The sequence below is a fragment of the Miniopterus natalensis genome, chromosome 10 (genome assembly GCF_054644295.1).
Source record: "Miniopterus natalensis isolate mMinNat1 chromosome 10, mMinNat1.hap1, whole genome shotgun sequence".
NCBI lineage: Eukaryota > Metazoa > Chordata > Mammalia > Chiroptera > Miniopteridae > Miniopterus > Miniopterus natalensis.
The window spans coordinates 68,447,822-68,465,782 of NC_142090.1; the positions used below are offsets into that span (position 1 = coordinate 68,447,822).

Below are 17,961 nucleotides of genomic sequence, written 5' to 3' on the forward strand. Positions count from 1 at the left end.
TAATAAACTAGCATAGGAAAAGGAACTTTTCCTGTCAAACTAGTGCAAAAATGCTTAAGCTGACCACAGAAAGAATGGCTCTGGGTAGAATACACGGATCTGAATTTTTTCTGTAAATAAGTATATACACAACAAGTTCTCCCTCAAATTGAGCACTTTAATGAAGAAAACTACTACCGCCTACCAATATGTCATTAATCAAACCATGATCACACTGTTAAATTCCTAAAAAGGCTATCTTTAAGTTGCATTTAATTAACTAGCATACATTTAGAAGAAAAAAAATCAGAGTCTTTTTACAAAATTCTCGACAGGTAGAAAGTAATTTCAGCAACCTTGAGGCATAATTACTATTATTTTTAAGGGATTTTGAAAAATAAAGTCAAAATAGTTCTTATGAAAGTAATTGCGCTTACAGAAGCTGAGATGAAAATGTAACTGTAAAGTGGCCTGTGGATCTCCTAAACAATAAAAACAACTCATTTACCTTTTTCTCCTGGTCAATAATTCTGTCCACTCCCTTTGCCCTTAGCTACAATTTTGGTATGTCAGAAAGGTGGCTGGAAACCTGAAAGCTTCAGGACTTTCCTCTGGTACTTGGGTGGATCTGGCCCTCCTTGTTTATTTCTCCAGTGCTCATTCGGAGTCTCTGGCTTGTTTCCCACGGCCTCTCTGCTAGATGTCCTTTGCCAGCAGTCACGGTTATCCAGGGAGATGCGCTTAAAACATCTCCAGTGGTCCTGAGGTTAAGCCCTGCCTTTTGTTACTAGGAAGCCACATGGCTCTGGGCAAGGTAGCTGAGACCCCTGAGCATCACTTCCCATCTAAATGGTAAAAGAAGTGGGGTGATGTCTTTAAATGATTTTCAATACTATGAATCAATTATAAACTATAAAGAAAAAAAACATTAAATTTTATGATGATGGTGATGATGATGGTAGTGATTAGTTTAGACACAATTTTATATTTTATTAACTAAACCTCATCACACTGAATGTTTCCAATAGCCTAGGTAAAGTCACACTGATTGCTCCCAGATAAATTCTTGTCTGGTATGACGTTCCACTATTAGGCCGAATCTAAGGGACTCAGCCAGCACTCGATCGATACAGTGATTTTGTTATACCACAGACATGCCCAGTTTCCTGCCTTGAATTTAAAGATACTCACCCTCTCTTTAAAACCTTGATAACATTTCCTAATTTGCCCTTATAAGCAATTTCAAATTCTTAAAAACATTTTCACCTGAAAACTGCAACAGGCAGAAAGCACAAACTTTTCACAACACAGCCGAAACCACTGCCTTAACAACACAGTCATTCTAACCAAAATTCACGTTTCCCACAGATGCTCACCCTTAAGATTTGAATTATATGATTTATTTTCTATTTCTTAACATCCCTAGAGAGAAAGTGGCAAGCCCAGGAACTTAGATCCAAATTATGCTGAAAAAATGCATTTCATGTAGGGGAACAAACTGTAATATTTACTTCAAGTCCATTGTTTTCTACTCACTATCACTTAAATGTAAAATATAAACTCTCCTACTCATAGAGATACCTGTGAAATATAGAAAAACTCATCCAACATGTAAAGAAGAAATTCCACAAGGTAGATATGTTAAAGGAAACATCTCATGCAACTTTTATATTTTCCATGTAGAGCCTAAGCCCTGGAATAATCTGATCTAATGTGTTTTTAGAAAGTCAATGTAAATATGGAATAAAAGGCATCTCTAATGATTGCATGTATATAATTATACAATGCAATTAATATAGGGGAAACCATCAATATTTAAAATGTATATACCAGTGGAAATTTGAAAGAATAAAAACTTGATTTAAAAAATGATATCTGTATCAAAAGAATAATTAAATTCTTGGACGTGCAATGAGTCCCTGCCTTTTATAAGTCTAACTTGGAATTGACCAAAATAACTTCACTTTTATGAAGCTTTCCAGTCTTCTTTAATATATTCAGAAAAATCAGAGACCTTTTAAAATGAGTAAAAAGTATATCTCATAAACCAAGGAGTATATTACATCTTGTTTAGGGACCTTGAGTAATGTGAGAGTCAGTGGTGAAGATATTTAAACCAAAATTCCCCACAGTCTCTTGTTTTATTTTTTTAAGGCATGAAAAATTAGAACACATGTCAGGTCTCATGGTGAGAAGACAATTTTATCTTTTAAAAATATGTATGTTTATACAGATTTTTTGTTTGAGAGAGAGAGGAAGGAATTGGGGAGAGAGAGAGAGAAACATGGATCTGTTGCCTCCTGCAAGATCCCCAACTGGGTATGTGCCCTGACTGGTGACTTTTGGTGCATAGGATGACGCTCAGTTGGCCAACATCTCCCAACTGAGCCACACTAGCCAGGGCAAGAGAGGACAATTTTAGAATTAAGAATAATTCTGAACTTTATAGATTAGTTTCAATACAGTGTGACTGACTAATTAACACAGAGACAATAGTTCAAGATTTCTACATTCTCATTCCTTGGAGGACTAACTCACCCATCACTGTTCCTACGTGAAAAGATTATGTGAAGGCTATTCGTTCCCACTTACCTATTCTTTTCTGGTTCAGGCAATGTATATTTGGCATGTACAGAAGTGAATTTTTATTTCACAGATATAAACATCGATTCACTTTTATAACCCAAGCATCATATCCTACAAATTAGGAGATGTAAAAGACAATTTAAACGCACTACCACACACAGTCGGGAGGGCAGTGCAAAAGAGACTTAGATAAACGTTTCTGTAAACTCAGTAGGTAATTTCCTCTGTGTTCTTCATGCCACCAGCAGCTGACCGGCGAATGCAGAATTTCTCTCTTTGATGAAGGTGGTGATGATTGTGGCACCTTGCCTTAAACTGTCCTGGAGCTTCCGCCCGTCCTGAAAAGATAGGGGAAAACAATATTTTAGAAAGATAAGATGTCATACACTAAATTTAGTAAAGAGTTACTTTAAAATTTTTTTACTTATTTAAATGTTTCCCCCCAGCTTTATAGAGATATAATTGACACATAATATTGTGTAAGTTTAAGGGGTACAATGCAATGATATATGTGCTTGTGTATTATCAAATGATTATGAGAACAGTTATCACATCTGTCACTTCATAGTGGGGGGTGGGGTGTATAAGAATACTTAAGGTCTACTCTCTTAGCAACTTTCAAGTATACAATACAATACTGTGAACTATAATCACCACGCTGTACAATTCCCAGAACTTATTCACCTTGTAACTGGAAGTTTGTACCCTTTGGCCAACATTTCCCCACTTCCTCCACCGCTCAGCCTGACAAAGACCATTCTACTCTGTTTCTATGAGTTCAAGGAGCCATGGTTCAAGGTCTACTGCTCCCTCGCCTTGGCATTCTACGAAACTCAGACCATGGCCACAAGCATGGACTTGGTCCCCCAGATAAAGGAGAAATGCTTTTGCAAGCACCTCTCATTACAGACAAAAATTGTCTGCCGAAGACAGCAGGAAAAACACTGATGCAATTTCAAAGGCTGACACCATGAAACAAAAAATTATTTCCTTTTAATCCAATATCTGACCAACTTTGGCTCTTCACTGAAGTGTGAATACTTCATTGATGATTCAAGCTTTTTTTTCATCTTGCTTCGGAGTGCCCTGCAACAGACTGTTGTAAACTGTGAGTGCTGGTGTGGGGCAGGGGAGGGAACTGGGGAGGAAATCAGCTTGTTTGTGAAGTAAGAATCAGGCAAATTTGTGAAATGGGTTATCCCAGAAGTTGCTAAAGTGTTGTATTGCCTTTGAAATCATATTGACTATTAAAATATATTTATTCTTATCATTGAGTGAAGAAGATATGATACTATGAAGCGAAAGGGAAAGTGGAACAGAGCTAACATCTTTAAGGTCTCTGTGTTAAGAACTGTGCCATGTTCCAAAAGTGGGATCTGGTAACCAGTCTCTAAACTTGGCATCCTCCTTAATGCCTTATAACAAAGTGTCACAGCCCCTATAGCTTCTACTTCCTTCACGTTTCTTGAATTCATATATTCCACTCAAACTGTCACTGCCAGCACAATACCTCTGTCCTGAATTACTGGAACAATCTCATAAACAGTCTCTCCAGTCTTACACTGTTCTACCCTGTTTCCCACACAGCAGTCAAAATACTTATTTTAAAATACAGTTCTGATCCCATCACTACATACTTCAGGATCAAGTCTGAACTATTTACCTGGTAATGTCAAGAGTCTTTTATTCTTCCAGCCTCTCATTTAAAACTACTCAAGTTTCCAGGTCACAAAGAACTGTTGAAGATTGCCCAAGCAAGCTGTCTCGCTAAGCTACATCCCTTTGCACCAGCTAATCCCTTTGCCAGAAAAGCATTCCCACTCCCTTCCCAGCTTAGCTGACCCTAGTTACTCTTTGTGGTTCCACCCAGATATCAGTGACTTGAAATCTACCCTAACTCTTATCCTCTAGCCAAACTGGGGTGAGACGAATCTGTTTCCACAGCTGTGAATTCCTCCAGCACGCTGAATTCTAAATAGTCTTTTTAGTTGACCATTTATTTCACCACATGATGTTTCTTGATGTAAAGAATTTTTCATTTTATCTTTGAATATGAAACACTTAGCTCAATGCCTAACACATGGTAACACTCCATAAATTATAACAAATTCAAAGCAAAGGAGGCTCTCTGATAGAGATATCATCACCCTTCCAGTTTAACTCATTTGTTAACAATGACCACTATTTGGTTACTTTGTTTACTCCTATTTGCATGTTAGCCAGAAGCCTTGGCAGTCGTACAAAGAGTCTTCTCTAAGCTTTACCACTGCCACCATGCCTCTACTAGCCCAGGCCCTGGGTCTCTCATCTATGAGGATGGTGGTGAGAGACCACCTCCGTTCAGCTACTCTTTTCATCAATTTCCCAGATCGAGTTCTAAGGGGTGAAGCTGGGGAAGACACACAAGGGGCTGAATGGTGGCTACTCGGCTTCTTGCATGTGGGTTTTAATGACACTTCAATATTGGATTTCAAATGCTGTACTGGCTTCCAAATATCACAAGACCTAAATCACATAAAAACAAATAATTCTAAAGCCAAATGTGTTTGGGCTTAAAATGTGATTCACTTAGTTGCCACATCACTGATAATCAAAGAAGAATGCTCAAACCGAACAAAACGCAAACCAACTACAGATACAGATTTGTCACTCTTAATGATTAATTAATTACAATGCTGCAGGGTTTATATTACAGGTCTACTCCCAAATCTCATTTCTTAAATTAAGACATGCAACAGATGATGATAATTAAAATTTCCCCTTCAAAAATAAACAGAAAAAGGCTATCTGCACAGGCTCTTTGAATCCAGCTTATACTTGTCAAAATGAAAGCAGCACAGTTTCAAATGAACAGGGGGAAATCTATTTAAGATTCTAGGGCTAGAAAATTCACATTTCTATATATTCAAATAAATTTTCTGTGCTTATTTTGATAGCTCCATAACTCATATATATTTAGCTAATTAAGAATTTAAGTAAGAATGTTCTTTTAAGGATTCATTTACTTCTTCATATTTTATAGAAATATGAATTTAGAAGATTAGAATTTAATGAGAAGAACCTGTTATTCCACTGAATATTTATTTTCCCTCCCTGCCTCAGCGTTACCGATCACTCTATCCTTGAAAAATATGGAAATTTAAAAACTTATTAAATAAAATGATGACACACAAAATTCTAGTGTGTACAAAGATCAGGCAGTCAAACAATTTATAGATTTCAAACTCAACACACAATTCCATATGTTGTAAAAGTAATGATAACACAGGTGAAAAAAATGCACATTCAAATAGGCCTTTAAAAAGTATTTCTTGACACCAGTGATATCCAAAACTGTGTTTAATCCTTGGCGAGGATGGGGAATGAAGGGGCATTAGAGGTGGTCATTTTATTATCATTCACACATATGTATGTAAAAATATACATACGCACATTCCTTTGTGTGTTCCAAATAATAATAATGTTTAATGTTAAGATCAAGTAAGCAAGGTCAATGTCAACGTGAACACTGAAAAATCATGTTGATTATGTGCAGTCTTGATCTGATGTGATGCAAACGGCATTCACCTTTGTGGTTTTCCTCCCCAGCACCGTAACCTCAGTCTAAACCATGAGGAAAACATCAGATGATCCAATAGAGGGGCCTCCTCCAATATATCTGCCCAGTACTTCAAAACTGTCAAGTTCATCAAAAACAAGGGAAATCTGAGAAACTGTCACAGCCAAGAGGAGCCTAGGAAGACAAAAGTCATATGGTATCCTTAAATTAAAAAAAAAAAAAATTAAAAAAAATTAGGGAAATCTAAGGAAATCTAAATAAACTATGGACTTTAGTTGTTAATAGGGGAAAATGGGTATAGGCCAGAAGGGAACTCTGTATAACCCTCTCAATTTTTCTGTGAATCTAAAAAACAGTGTATTAATTTTTTTTAAAAAGGTAAGTATGTGTATAGTTGCAGAGCCCAGAATAAACAAGAAATATTTTGGGAACAAGAAATGATGACTGATTTTCATTGTGGTATGTCAGTGTGATAAGCCAGACATTACAAAGGTATTGCAGGAAAAAGGAGTACCCAAATTCCCACAACAAAAAATAAAGAAAAATTACTGAAATTAAATTTATCAGTACTTTGTTTACTATCTATAACTCTAGCAATTTCCAGGCTTCAGATTTACCTTGATTTCTACTCATGAGCCATAAAAAGCATAAGTTGTAAACACTGCACACCAATGTTTACACACCATGCATAAAAATCCTACATTTATTGAATTTAAAGGAAAACAGGAATATCTTTAATGATGTAAGATGTGTTAAAGTCTGCATTATTGCCATGATTATAATTACTTGTTTTATCTTATATTGTTCACTTAATAACAATGTCAAATTTTTGAGAAAAATCATCAAATTTATAAACTCTATCCTCTCACGAAACAAAAACTTAACTTCTAGCTGAAAAATGCAGTTTTCACTCTTTTCCTGAGTTACAACTGTATTACATAATAGAAACAAATCAGAAAGAAAAAAAATCCTGTAGTTATATTTCTTAAAATACTAAGAGGGAAAATAACAAAATTTTAACAAGAGTAATATTTGTATGATAGTTTTATGGCTATTTTTATTTTCTGTGTGTTTTGCTATATTTTCAAAATTTCCATAATAAACAAAATTTATTTTTTCTAACAAGAAAAATAAGCTATTTTAAAATTTAGTTTCAAGACTGTTTAAATTCAGGGAACTAAATTTGATTTATCATATTAAATCAATAATACAGAACATGGTCCAAATTTCTGGGGAAACATTATCTCCTTAAAAATCTTCAAAACCTGTACAAAAAACTCCCCACATTTTTGTTTGAATATTGCAGTCTTGAATAAAAGGTCCAAGAAAGAATCATATCAATAATTCACAAGGATTTAGCTTTCTGCTGATTTAGATGTTAAGAAAAATATCATGAAAGTCCAGCTAAAAGTAACAACAAAAAATAGGTACAATACTTATTTAATTTTATTCATAATGTTAACAATTGTTCATAGATCTAAGAGTTTCTAGCAGATGGATTTTTTAAGTATTTGGAAGAATATTAGACAAAATACCAATATAAAATAGCTATTTTTAATTTTTTTATATCCTCAAATGGAATTATTTAGGATTAGAATTAACTGTAGGATTTATCTGGAAAATTATCATATTTAGCTATTTCTCTATTCCTTCTAATTTCAGGATTAGGACAAAATATACTATGTTTAGGTAGACTATCCACAAAAGTTCCAATTACCATTATCTTTTAAACACATAGGTAATTCTAAATTTACTCAATAGTAATTACATCTTGTCAATGGAACCCTGGACTTTAGCCTTCTTACATATGTGTGAGGGTCTTTTGGGGTGGTTTCGGGTTTTTTTTTGGTTAATCGGTAGGCTTCCCTATGATGGTTATATGTATCTATCATCTTCAGTAGAAGAGTGAAATCTTGATGCAGACATTCTCATGGGACTTCTAAGCCTTTGGGAAGACTTGGGAAACCAGGGAGAGTAGATTTCTTCCCCACAGAAGATGGAGAATGACAGGAACTTGTATTTTCTCTCCTCCCTACCATCTACCTCCCAATCTGGACAAGTAAAGCCTGCTGTTCCAGAAGTAAATTACTAAGAAGTTGCACCTTGCAAGTATGTACAAATGATCCATTTCCTATAATGCCCTTGTCTTCAAAATTCCTTACTTACTAACTGTCCCCTTCAATTTTCTCAAATGACAACTTAGGCAAAACTGTTAGCAGTGTACATAAACTTGAAGAACTCTTTAAAAGGTATGTTTTAAAACATTAAACCCTGTCATTGTACTGCACAGCTCTCAGTACTTGAATGAAAGAGGTATAAACAAATTATGGTATGCTGTTAGAATCCCATTTATGTGGATGCTGTAGAGCACTGTCTCAAAGAATAGCAGGAAAAGCTATGACGTCACTGTTGTCCAAATCTTTATAGACAACCTGAAAGGAAGTCTTTTAGAGATATTCACCCTCCATACATATCATTCCTAAAGAACACAATGAACTCTGTTAAAAGGAAAATTATAAAGTTAAAATATATGTGTATATATATATAGGCTTTAGATGTCTCAGGGGATTATACAACCCTTCTTGAAAGGTAAACATTATGACATCGCAGCAAATTCCATGCCTAAAGTCTCATTTAATTTCCATGAGTTATAAAGCTGTCCTGAAATTCAGATGCTTATATTTTGATATAAATATTCTTCTTCCATCCATCCTTGTTTTGGTGAACTCATGCAAAAATTATCTAAATGCCACAAAATTTCAAACACTCTAAACAAATAAAAGTGTACTATCTATATCTGTATATAAATACATATCTATAAATCTCTATATCTATTTACCCATACAATTACAAAAATCTTAAGTTGTAGGACTTTATAAATATTTTAAGAGTTTTGTTACATTTATAAGATAATTAATATCAAATTTAAAAAATCTGTATATATTTTGCTGATTTGGAAGAAAAAAATCTAATGGTAACACACTGTCCTCTAGTGGAGATGAAAATAAATGCTTGGTGTTTGTAAATTTCCAAAACTGCAGGAAAAGGCAGTCACCTGTTGATAGAATTTGAGAAAAACAAAACAGTCTTTTCCAAATGAAAGCATTTTCCTCTTGCCCATTTGAGCGAAACAACTGTGTCTCCAAACCTCCATAATAAACTACTCTCAAAAATGCACTTGGGCTTACTTATTAAGATAATCATCACAAAGCCATTTCCATCTCCTTTATTTTCTGTGCATAGTACAAGGCTTATCCATACTATAGGTGCTCAATAGGTATTTGTGGAACGAGGTAATTAAAAAAAGTGGTCAATAAAACTCTGGGGGGGCAGCACTGTGACTTTGCTGAATAGAAAAGGCCTAAACTGATGCAGTGCTCAGAGCCAGAGTGCACTGGGGTAAAACATGGGCAGCCAAAAGCACCAGAAGTCTGGCCTGAGAAACAAGCAGTTCATTATTATGTCAATTATTTCTAGATCTGGAACTTGTCACACTGTCATACTTTATTTTCTTACAACATCATTCATAATATAAATTCCACAACTTAATGAAGTTGAAAGAACGATCTCATACACAAATGTCCCTTTTAATTAGCAAAACTGTTTTGATCTTACGCAATCCACCCAACAGTTACCACGTCCTGTGAGTTTTCTGTTGTGACATCCTTCCACCAGTCATACTCTGACCCCTCTAAGTCTATACCCACACCATCCTGTAGCTGGATTCCCCTAGGATGCCCTAACTGACTGCTTCTCTTTGCCTTTGGCTACTGCTCTAACCTCACTAGAACAACCATTTTCACTATATCAAACCCACCATACTTTCAGCACAAACTCCATCTTAGCATTCAAGGCCATCCACAAACAACCGAATCAGCTGTTCTAACCAGTTCTTACTCCTTTACTATACAGGATCCACAATTGTAGCCATCCTGGTATAATCACCGTTATTCTTTCTCCAGTCAAATAGTTTTCCAATAACTTGCTTTCTATTCACATGGAATTCAAAGATCTAGCTGTGACAAGTTCCTCATATGAATTTATCTATTCTACTGAACATCAGTAATTTACATTATCATAGTCTCACAATTCCTTACTAATATTTTTCTTAGTTGTACATATGTATAGATCTTCTTTTCTTAGCTAAACTGTAGATAGTAAAGGACAACTCTTTCGACTTAAATTCTAACTCAAATAAAGTACTATGGCCATAGTAGGTACTCAATAAATATTTACTAATTGGAATAATTTGCTGATCAATTCTGTAAAGATCTGGCTTTATATATAACTATTAATACATCTTTGAAACATTACAGTTTTTAGATAAAGGTTACATCATATGAAAATAGCGTCCTGAAAATAAAAATAAGAAAAAAAATTGTACCTGTACTTAGAGACTAGAACAATGTCAAAAGCTAGAATTTTGTGCTACATGATTCCCTCTTCTCTGAAAGAATGCCTGGTCTGAGAAATAGGTGTAAGGGACATTGATAAATTTACACCAATATACCCAAGTAAGAGGAATAAAAGCAGATGATGAGGTGACAGTTTCTTAGATGAGGTGTCTACATAAGAAAAAAAGCTACATAGTAGGTGTTGGTGGGTAAGGGGTACTGTTTCTGCAATGCATGAGAAATGATAATAGGGAAACATTATTTGTAAGAGTTTCTTCTTGAGTGGATGGCCTGGGTGTTATTAGAAAAATTTGATAATTTTTCCTGAAGCGAAAGACTGGTTAAGTTTTTCTCATAAAATATAATTTAAAATTTTTAATTACACACTTAATGCAAAGAAAGAATTAAAATGAGCAATTCAAACATATCTTCTTGGTAGCAATGTGTGTGTGAGAGAGAGAGAGAGAGAGAGAGAGAGAGAGAGAGAGAGAGAGAGAGAGAAAGGAAATTACTGTTAGAACAGTTTTGAGCAGTGGAAAAAGAAAAAAGATGTCTGGTTAATGACCATTAAACTCATAATTGTTGGTTAAGTGGGTGAGTAGTTAGTACCCAAAGTCTTAGTCTCAGAATCCCACAGAAAAGTGTTTACCATTAAATTAAAAGTTTTACTTCCTTCCAAAAAGAAGGTTTTGAATTGCAACAGAAAGAAAGAAAGAAAGAAAGAAAGAAAGAAAGAAAGAAAGAAAGAAAGAAAGAAAGAAAGAAAGAAAGAAAGAAAGAAAGAAAGAAAGAAAGAAAGAAAGAAAGAAAGAAAGAAAGAAAAGAAAAAGAGTTCTATCCTGGTCAGTCTTAACTAGCAAAAGACTAGAAACAACTTCCTTGGTGGAAAGAACTTTCTAGAATCATCAGAAATAAATATTTTCTCTGAAATGACACCACAAAGTGAAGACAACATATTAGATGTTTTCTGACTTTCCATCTCAGAAAGATTCAACCACAGAACTGTGCACAAAGTAGAAATAATTTTATGTCACAAAAGATTTCATATAGATATTAAATAAGTGTATTTTGAATTAAAAACCTAATCTGAGGTGGTGTGAACCTGTTTTGTCGACATAAAGATGAATTAGATAAAAAGAAGACAAACTTGAAAATGTCTAGAACTCAGAAGAATTAAAAACAGAAAACAGCAAGAGAAAGGTCAAGGTGTTAATTAAAAAATTAAATTATATGAGGGAAACCAGGGTAGAAATCACAATATATATTACAGGAGTAATTATAAAATGTAGATGAGAATTCCCTGATTAGAATAAAGATTTGAGTCTACAGGTAGATAGGTGTCATTTAGTGCCTTACAAAATTACTGATAGAAACCCAAAAAGAAGCCACATTTAGATGATACATTCAAATTTAAAAATAAAAGTGCAACAGTGTCTAGCAGGCAATACAGATAATTTTGATTAAATAAGAATGGCTGATGTGTAACTTTTCTGGAATGCTAAATACTACCAAAAATTGGGATTAAAAAAAAAGACTGTTATCTAGAAATCCAGGCTGTCAGAACAAAAAAGAAAATATTGTGGACTCTGCAAAGGTTCTGAGTGCATACCTATCAGTACAGTATTTCTTAAAAAAACAAAAAGAGTATTTAAATGTTTAACATCTAACAGTGAAATAAGTGAGAAAAAAATGGGGACTACTTTCAATAACTGTATTTCAGGAACTCAGCTAATACCAGGCTGTAAGCTATATATTAAGATGTATATAAACAGACATGAGTTTTTTCCCCTTATGAAATATGTAGTCAATCAAGTCAGATAAACACATAAATGCATTCATAATTACAAGTTTAAAAGGAAACAACAAACCACTTTAGCATAAAAAAATAACAGACAATAGTGCAGTGAAGACCTGGGGGGGTGGCAGAGAGGTACAGGGGGTCAACGGGGGAAAATAGGGATATCTGTAGTACTTTCAACAATAAAAATAATTAAAAAAAAAATCCAGCATTAGTATTTCCATGCACAAAATATTTTTAAAACTATATTAAAAATATCTAATAAACATGAAATTACAAAAAATGAGGAAGCAAGGCTAGACTCTAAAATATATACAGGTTTTACAGAAAGAAAAAAAAACTTTCACAAATGAAAAACTGCTGAATTAAAAAAAAATCTTGAAATATGGATCAAATAACAGATTAGACACAGCTGAAAAGAGGATTACTGAAACTGAAGACAGAGTTGAAGAAATTACTCAGAATTCATATTCAAGGAAAAAAGGAATAGAAAACATAAACAAAAGTTAAGAGATTTGGCAGATATAAGAATTTCTATATATACTTAACCAGAATCCCAGAAAAACAGAATAGAAAAATGGGGAAAAATAATAAAGAAGTCATTGCTAAAAAATTTCCAGAAGTTATCAAATACATGAATTTATTCATAAAGGAAACCCAATGAATTCCAAGATAGAAAAAAAAAACAAAAAACATCTCAACAAGTAGATAAACTGTAGGAAAACTGATATAAAGAGACAATATTAATGCAACTAGACCAATACAGGACTAACAATTAGACTTACAACAGATTTTCTCACAGAAAAATGATAGTAAGAACACAGTGACAATTTGCAAAGAGCTAAGCACAAAATGCAAAAACTAACTCCCTGCAATATATATATATATATATATATATATGGTGGGCAGAAGTAGTTTTATAGTTATAATACAAATAATACAATAATAAATGAATAAATAAACAAATAAATAAATCAAGAATAAACTGTTCTGCATACTCACAACTATGAACCTACTTTTGCCCCATCTTGTATGTATCAACCTCAAATGCTTAAACCTTTCCACAAATACTATGAAGATAGAATATGGGGCTTTCTCAAATAAACAAAACATAAAAGTGCTCCTAAAACTACTCTCACACTAAAGGAGGTACTCAAGTGCACAAGGAAAATAATTTTAGAGGGGAAGTCTAACAGGGAAAAATAAAGAAGTATGTTAAAATAAATACATAAATCTGCCCAGCCAGCGTGGCTCAGCAGTTGAGCATTGACCTATGATCCAGGAGATCGTGGTTCGATTCCCAGTAAGGGCACATACCCAGGTTTTGAGCTCGACCCCCCATAGGGGATGTGCAGGAAGCAGCCAATCAATGACACTCTCATCATTGATGTTTCTGTCTCTCTGTCTCTGTCTCTCTCTCTCTCTCTCTTCTTCTCTCTGAAACCAATAAAGGCATACTTAAACAAATAAATAAATTAAGTCTAAAGAAAGCAACATTTCCCAAAATAACAAAACTAACATTTAAAGGCAGGGGATATTTAATAGAACAAAATAAAATACTTGATAAGAACAGTAGCATAAAAGGTGAAAGGTAATAATCAAAAGAAATGTTCCAAAATCCATAAAATTGTTGCTAGTGTAATTAAAATACTAATTTTAGACTTTCACATAAATATGCAATCATATTTCAAAAGACATCAAAATGTTTAACAATAGAAAAAAATGGAATAAAATAACAATTGAGGGCTTCTAGGCAGCTAAAGTCAATGTCAGTTCCCTCAATACCTTCTCCAAAAGCCATACTGAACAGCAAGAAGAGCAAACTACACACACACACACAAATGCACACACAAACACACACACGCACACACACAGAGAAAACCACCAAGTTTCAATGAGCAGTTTCTCATACTTCTCTGCCCTCTTACAAAAGGCAGTCTGAGAAAAACTTGGAAAGAAGGAAGAGGGGAACAACTGGTGAGTGTAAAGTCAATCTAAAATCATCATCAAAATGAGTAAGTCAGCCTTAAGTGTGAAAACAGTAAAAAGTGTGGATGTATAACCAGAATGACCATAGGAAAGGGACTTAAAATTATGCTTGATTTCAAGTGGCAGTCTACTCCTGGCAGAGAAAAACACAAAAAAGAAAAGAAAAGCAATCTTTGGCAAATGAGTGGTAAAGGGCAAAGAAGCAAAAGGAAAACATTTAGAGTTCCAAAATGCAAAGGCAAACTATAAAGTTGGAGGGCACACAACTCTTTCCTTCACCACTGAAAAAGAAAACTTAACTAAAGAAGTTGGATTTTGCTACACTGACAGGAGAGGGCGGCATTGAATTAGATATCTTATAAACTAGCCAAATCCACAAAAAATAATAGGTGAGAGCTTACTTAGTACATCTACACAGAATATTACACAAAAGAAAAAGAGATTCAACCACCATTAATGAACTGCCCTGAACCTTCCTCCCCAAAAAGAGAAACAACAACAAAATAAAGCACACAGCACTCCAAACTGAACAGAATTTTTGGGTTGTTTTGACTTTCAGACCAATGTTAATATTTCAGACACTCCAAAAAATAAAACAATCAACCAAAACAGAGGGGTAATCTAAAATGAGTTACTGGCAACACCAAATAAACTCAAACATATTATAAATAAATAACTAAACTGAAGAGGGTATCAAAGAAAATAACCAACCTAGTTAACTTTGTAAAATAGTATTTTTGATTATATGCTTTAAGACAAAAATCTGTCTACAACTATTGTACTCTAAGTAGTAAACTCTTTTCCCCAGAGGTATGGATTAGCAATTGTGAAATTACATTTATGTGTATTCCAGGATTGAACAAGTAAATACAGTGCTGATAATGAAAGTCAGATTCTGCACTGTTGGAGAAAGGGGTTACATATAAGGAAAAGGGGAGCTTAGAAACAGAGATGTCAGTATGAACTCATGGTTTATTTTAGATAAATGGTATGTTATATACAAACACACACATATAGACAGAGAAATAGGTGTGTAAAAGTACATATGTTTCCTAGTAATATCTGCTGAAAGGGCTAACAAACAATGACACTCCAGGAGCAATGAGCACCCTTAGTGCCCAGATCTTGGTTTCTAAATACCATTATCTAAGAAAAGAAATTTGAGTTCCTTGGAGAAATTGGTGATTACAAGGCTGGGGGATAAAAAGAACAAGATGAGCCTAAAACATCTTTTGGTGCCAAAAAGTAAGGAGAGGCTCAAAATCTGAAGAGAACATTTTGAAATACAACATAAGGTAACATGAAGGGGCTTCCAATGACCAAATCTGGCACAACTGGAGCAACAAAATAATAAAATTATTCAGCAAGACCTATAAAATAAAACTAATACCCATAAGTCCGTATAGACAGATAAAAGAGAGACAGACAGAGAAAGAGTGTGGTAGAAGAGAAAAGCTCTTCCTTATTGTAGGATTTCAATTAATAAATTTTGAAAGAATGGTGAAAACAGAAAATCACATTTGACAAGCACTGCTAATTGTTTCTAGGAAGAATCATCAATATATACTAAAATTAGCATGCAAAACTATGTTAATAACTGGTATATTTATATACTCTTAAGGTAGCCCCCACAAGATCCTTATTAATTATAAAGGGACAAGTAACAAATTTTCAATGATTACACCTGGCAGTCACCACCTTAACTAACTGATCATATTTAATATTAGCAGTAGTGAGACACATGGACTTCATGTAACCCCTGATATAAAGCACTAAGAAAAATACATTACTTCTGTGGTGTTCTTTGCAAGAATGCATAGTCTGGATTTATTTATCAGAAAACATCAAACAAACTTAAATTGAGGGATATTATACAATATTACAGGCCTATATTTACCAAAAGTGGAAGGTCATCAAGACAAAGACGGATGATGTGTGACCAATTAAATGAGACTATAAAAAGAGATGACAATAAAATGCAACATGTGTCCCAGGATTGGATCCTGGGCCAGAAAAAAGATAATAGTGAGAAAACTGACAAAGTGCATTAAGATTTATAGATTAGATAATAATGTTGCATTAATACTAATTTCCTGATTTTGATACTGTGATGACATAGGATTTCATATTGAGGATTCTATGCAGGAATTCTTTGTACTATTTTCGAATTTAACATTTTATACAAAGTCAAGCCAATATACATTAAGTCGTCATTGAATTGAAGTTCACAAGAAAGGAAAAAGTAAATATGCATGTAAAATTCAATAAACAGTCAGTAGTAGTATGAAATAGAATTATACCTTACAAAACCACTAGGGGGAAAAAGTAAAGAAAATATAACACACACTATGAGGTAAGTTCCATTACTTAGAAACTTAAACCAAGAGATTTTATAACTTGTTCAAAGTCACATAGATAGTGACTGAAAAAATCAGACTTGAAACCAAAATCAGAATCTACAGAGTCCAAGCAGTTGTTAACATAAGGGACATTCTTATCTATGAAAACATGCTTCTAAATGACTATTTAAAGTTGAGCTATGTTAATTTTTTGTTTAGTTTAATATCAAATTAAAAAATATAATCCCCATTGGGATTTTCAAGGGACTCAGTAGCAATAAATTGGCTGTGTGGCCTGACTCACACTCACACCTCCATGGTATGCATATGCTATCTCCACACCTGCAAAAAAATTTACCAATTTATGTTTTATGACATGAATACAAACTGATGAGAGAGCTCAATCTCTTGGGTCAATAATAATAAAATTTCTATTTGTAAATAATTGGGACACTAAACCCAGAATTTGTAACATTTAGACAAAAGGTAAAGGCAAGAATTTTCCAGTGACTACTGATGGAAAATTGTTAAAAGGAGGTCTGTAGAACAGATGTAAGAAACATAAAGCAAAAATTTATTGAGTCAAAATGTCATTTTATCTTATAGTTCATATAGTCAGACATAGACATTGCAAAGGTAAGCAGGAAGCCTGTCAATTCCAGGAACTGTCACGCCCTAAAATAAGAAGTCATAGGGAACAACAAATACCAGAGTCAAGTTGCTAAAGCAAAGGCAAAAATAAAAATTTAAACCAAAACATACATTGATTTGACTGTCACGGTTGGTTGGGTTTGGCATGATCCCTGGCAGGATCTGTTTTATATTGAGAAATGATGAACGTTTGCCTTCTCTGCCGACATGTTTTCAGTGAGGTGTAGAACATAGGAAAGGCCAAGCAACATTCTAATTATTGCTCCAGCATTATAATAAACTGAAAAAGATCTGGGGGAACACAAATAAGCAGCGCATTAGAAATCTCCTGTGGCGCCCTGGAAACCTTACAAAGGAAACGCTAGCATGTTTTCCATTCGCTCAGCCTAAAGCATAATTCTCCCGTTTCCTGGATATACTAATTTCGTAAAGAATAATTTAAGCGTCATATAGAACACACACAATCAAAAAGAAAGGAAGGACTACAAAACTTTCTTTCTTTTAATTGTTTATTCATTCTGATTGGAATTGGAAGGCTTTTCAAAGACAAATAAATGCCTGATGGCTATTAAACAATTAAAATACTAGCACAGAAGAGTAATAATTACAAAAAAAAAATAGTGTGTGTGTGGATCACGCACACAGTCAATGAAAAGAGCAAGAGAC

The 17,961-nt window shown here is 34.0% G+C and overlaps 1 protein-coding gene across 2 annotated transcripts in view; it reads right to left on the bottom strand.

Annotated features, from left to right (window-relative positions):
* Positions 1 to 2,539: 2,539 nt before the first annotated feature.
* The window catches only part of CRPPA (CDP-L-ribitol pyrophosphorylase A), a 168,384-nt gene continuing 152,962 nt past the window's right edge, over positions 2,540 to 17,961 (bottom strand). For both annotated transcript variants that reach the window (XM_087821190.1, XM_087821189.1), the window contains one exon: positions 2,540 to 2,903. In XM_087821190.1, the coding sequence (XP_087677316.1) occupies positions 2,799 to 2,903 (105 nt within the window). In that variant the 3' untranslated portion in view covers positions 2,540 to 2,798. The remainder of the gene's footprint in view (positions 2,904 to 17,961) is intronic.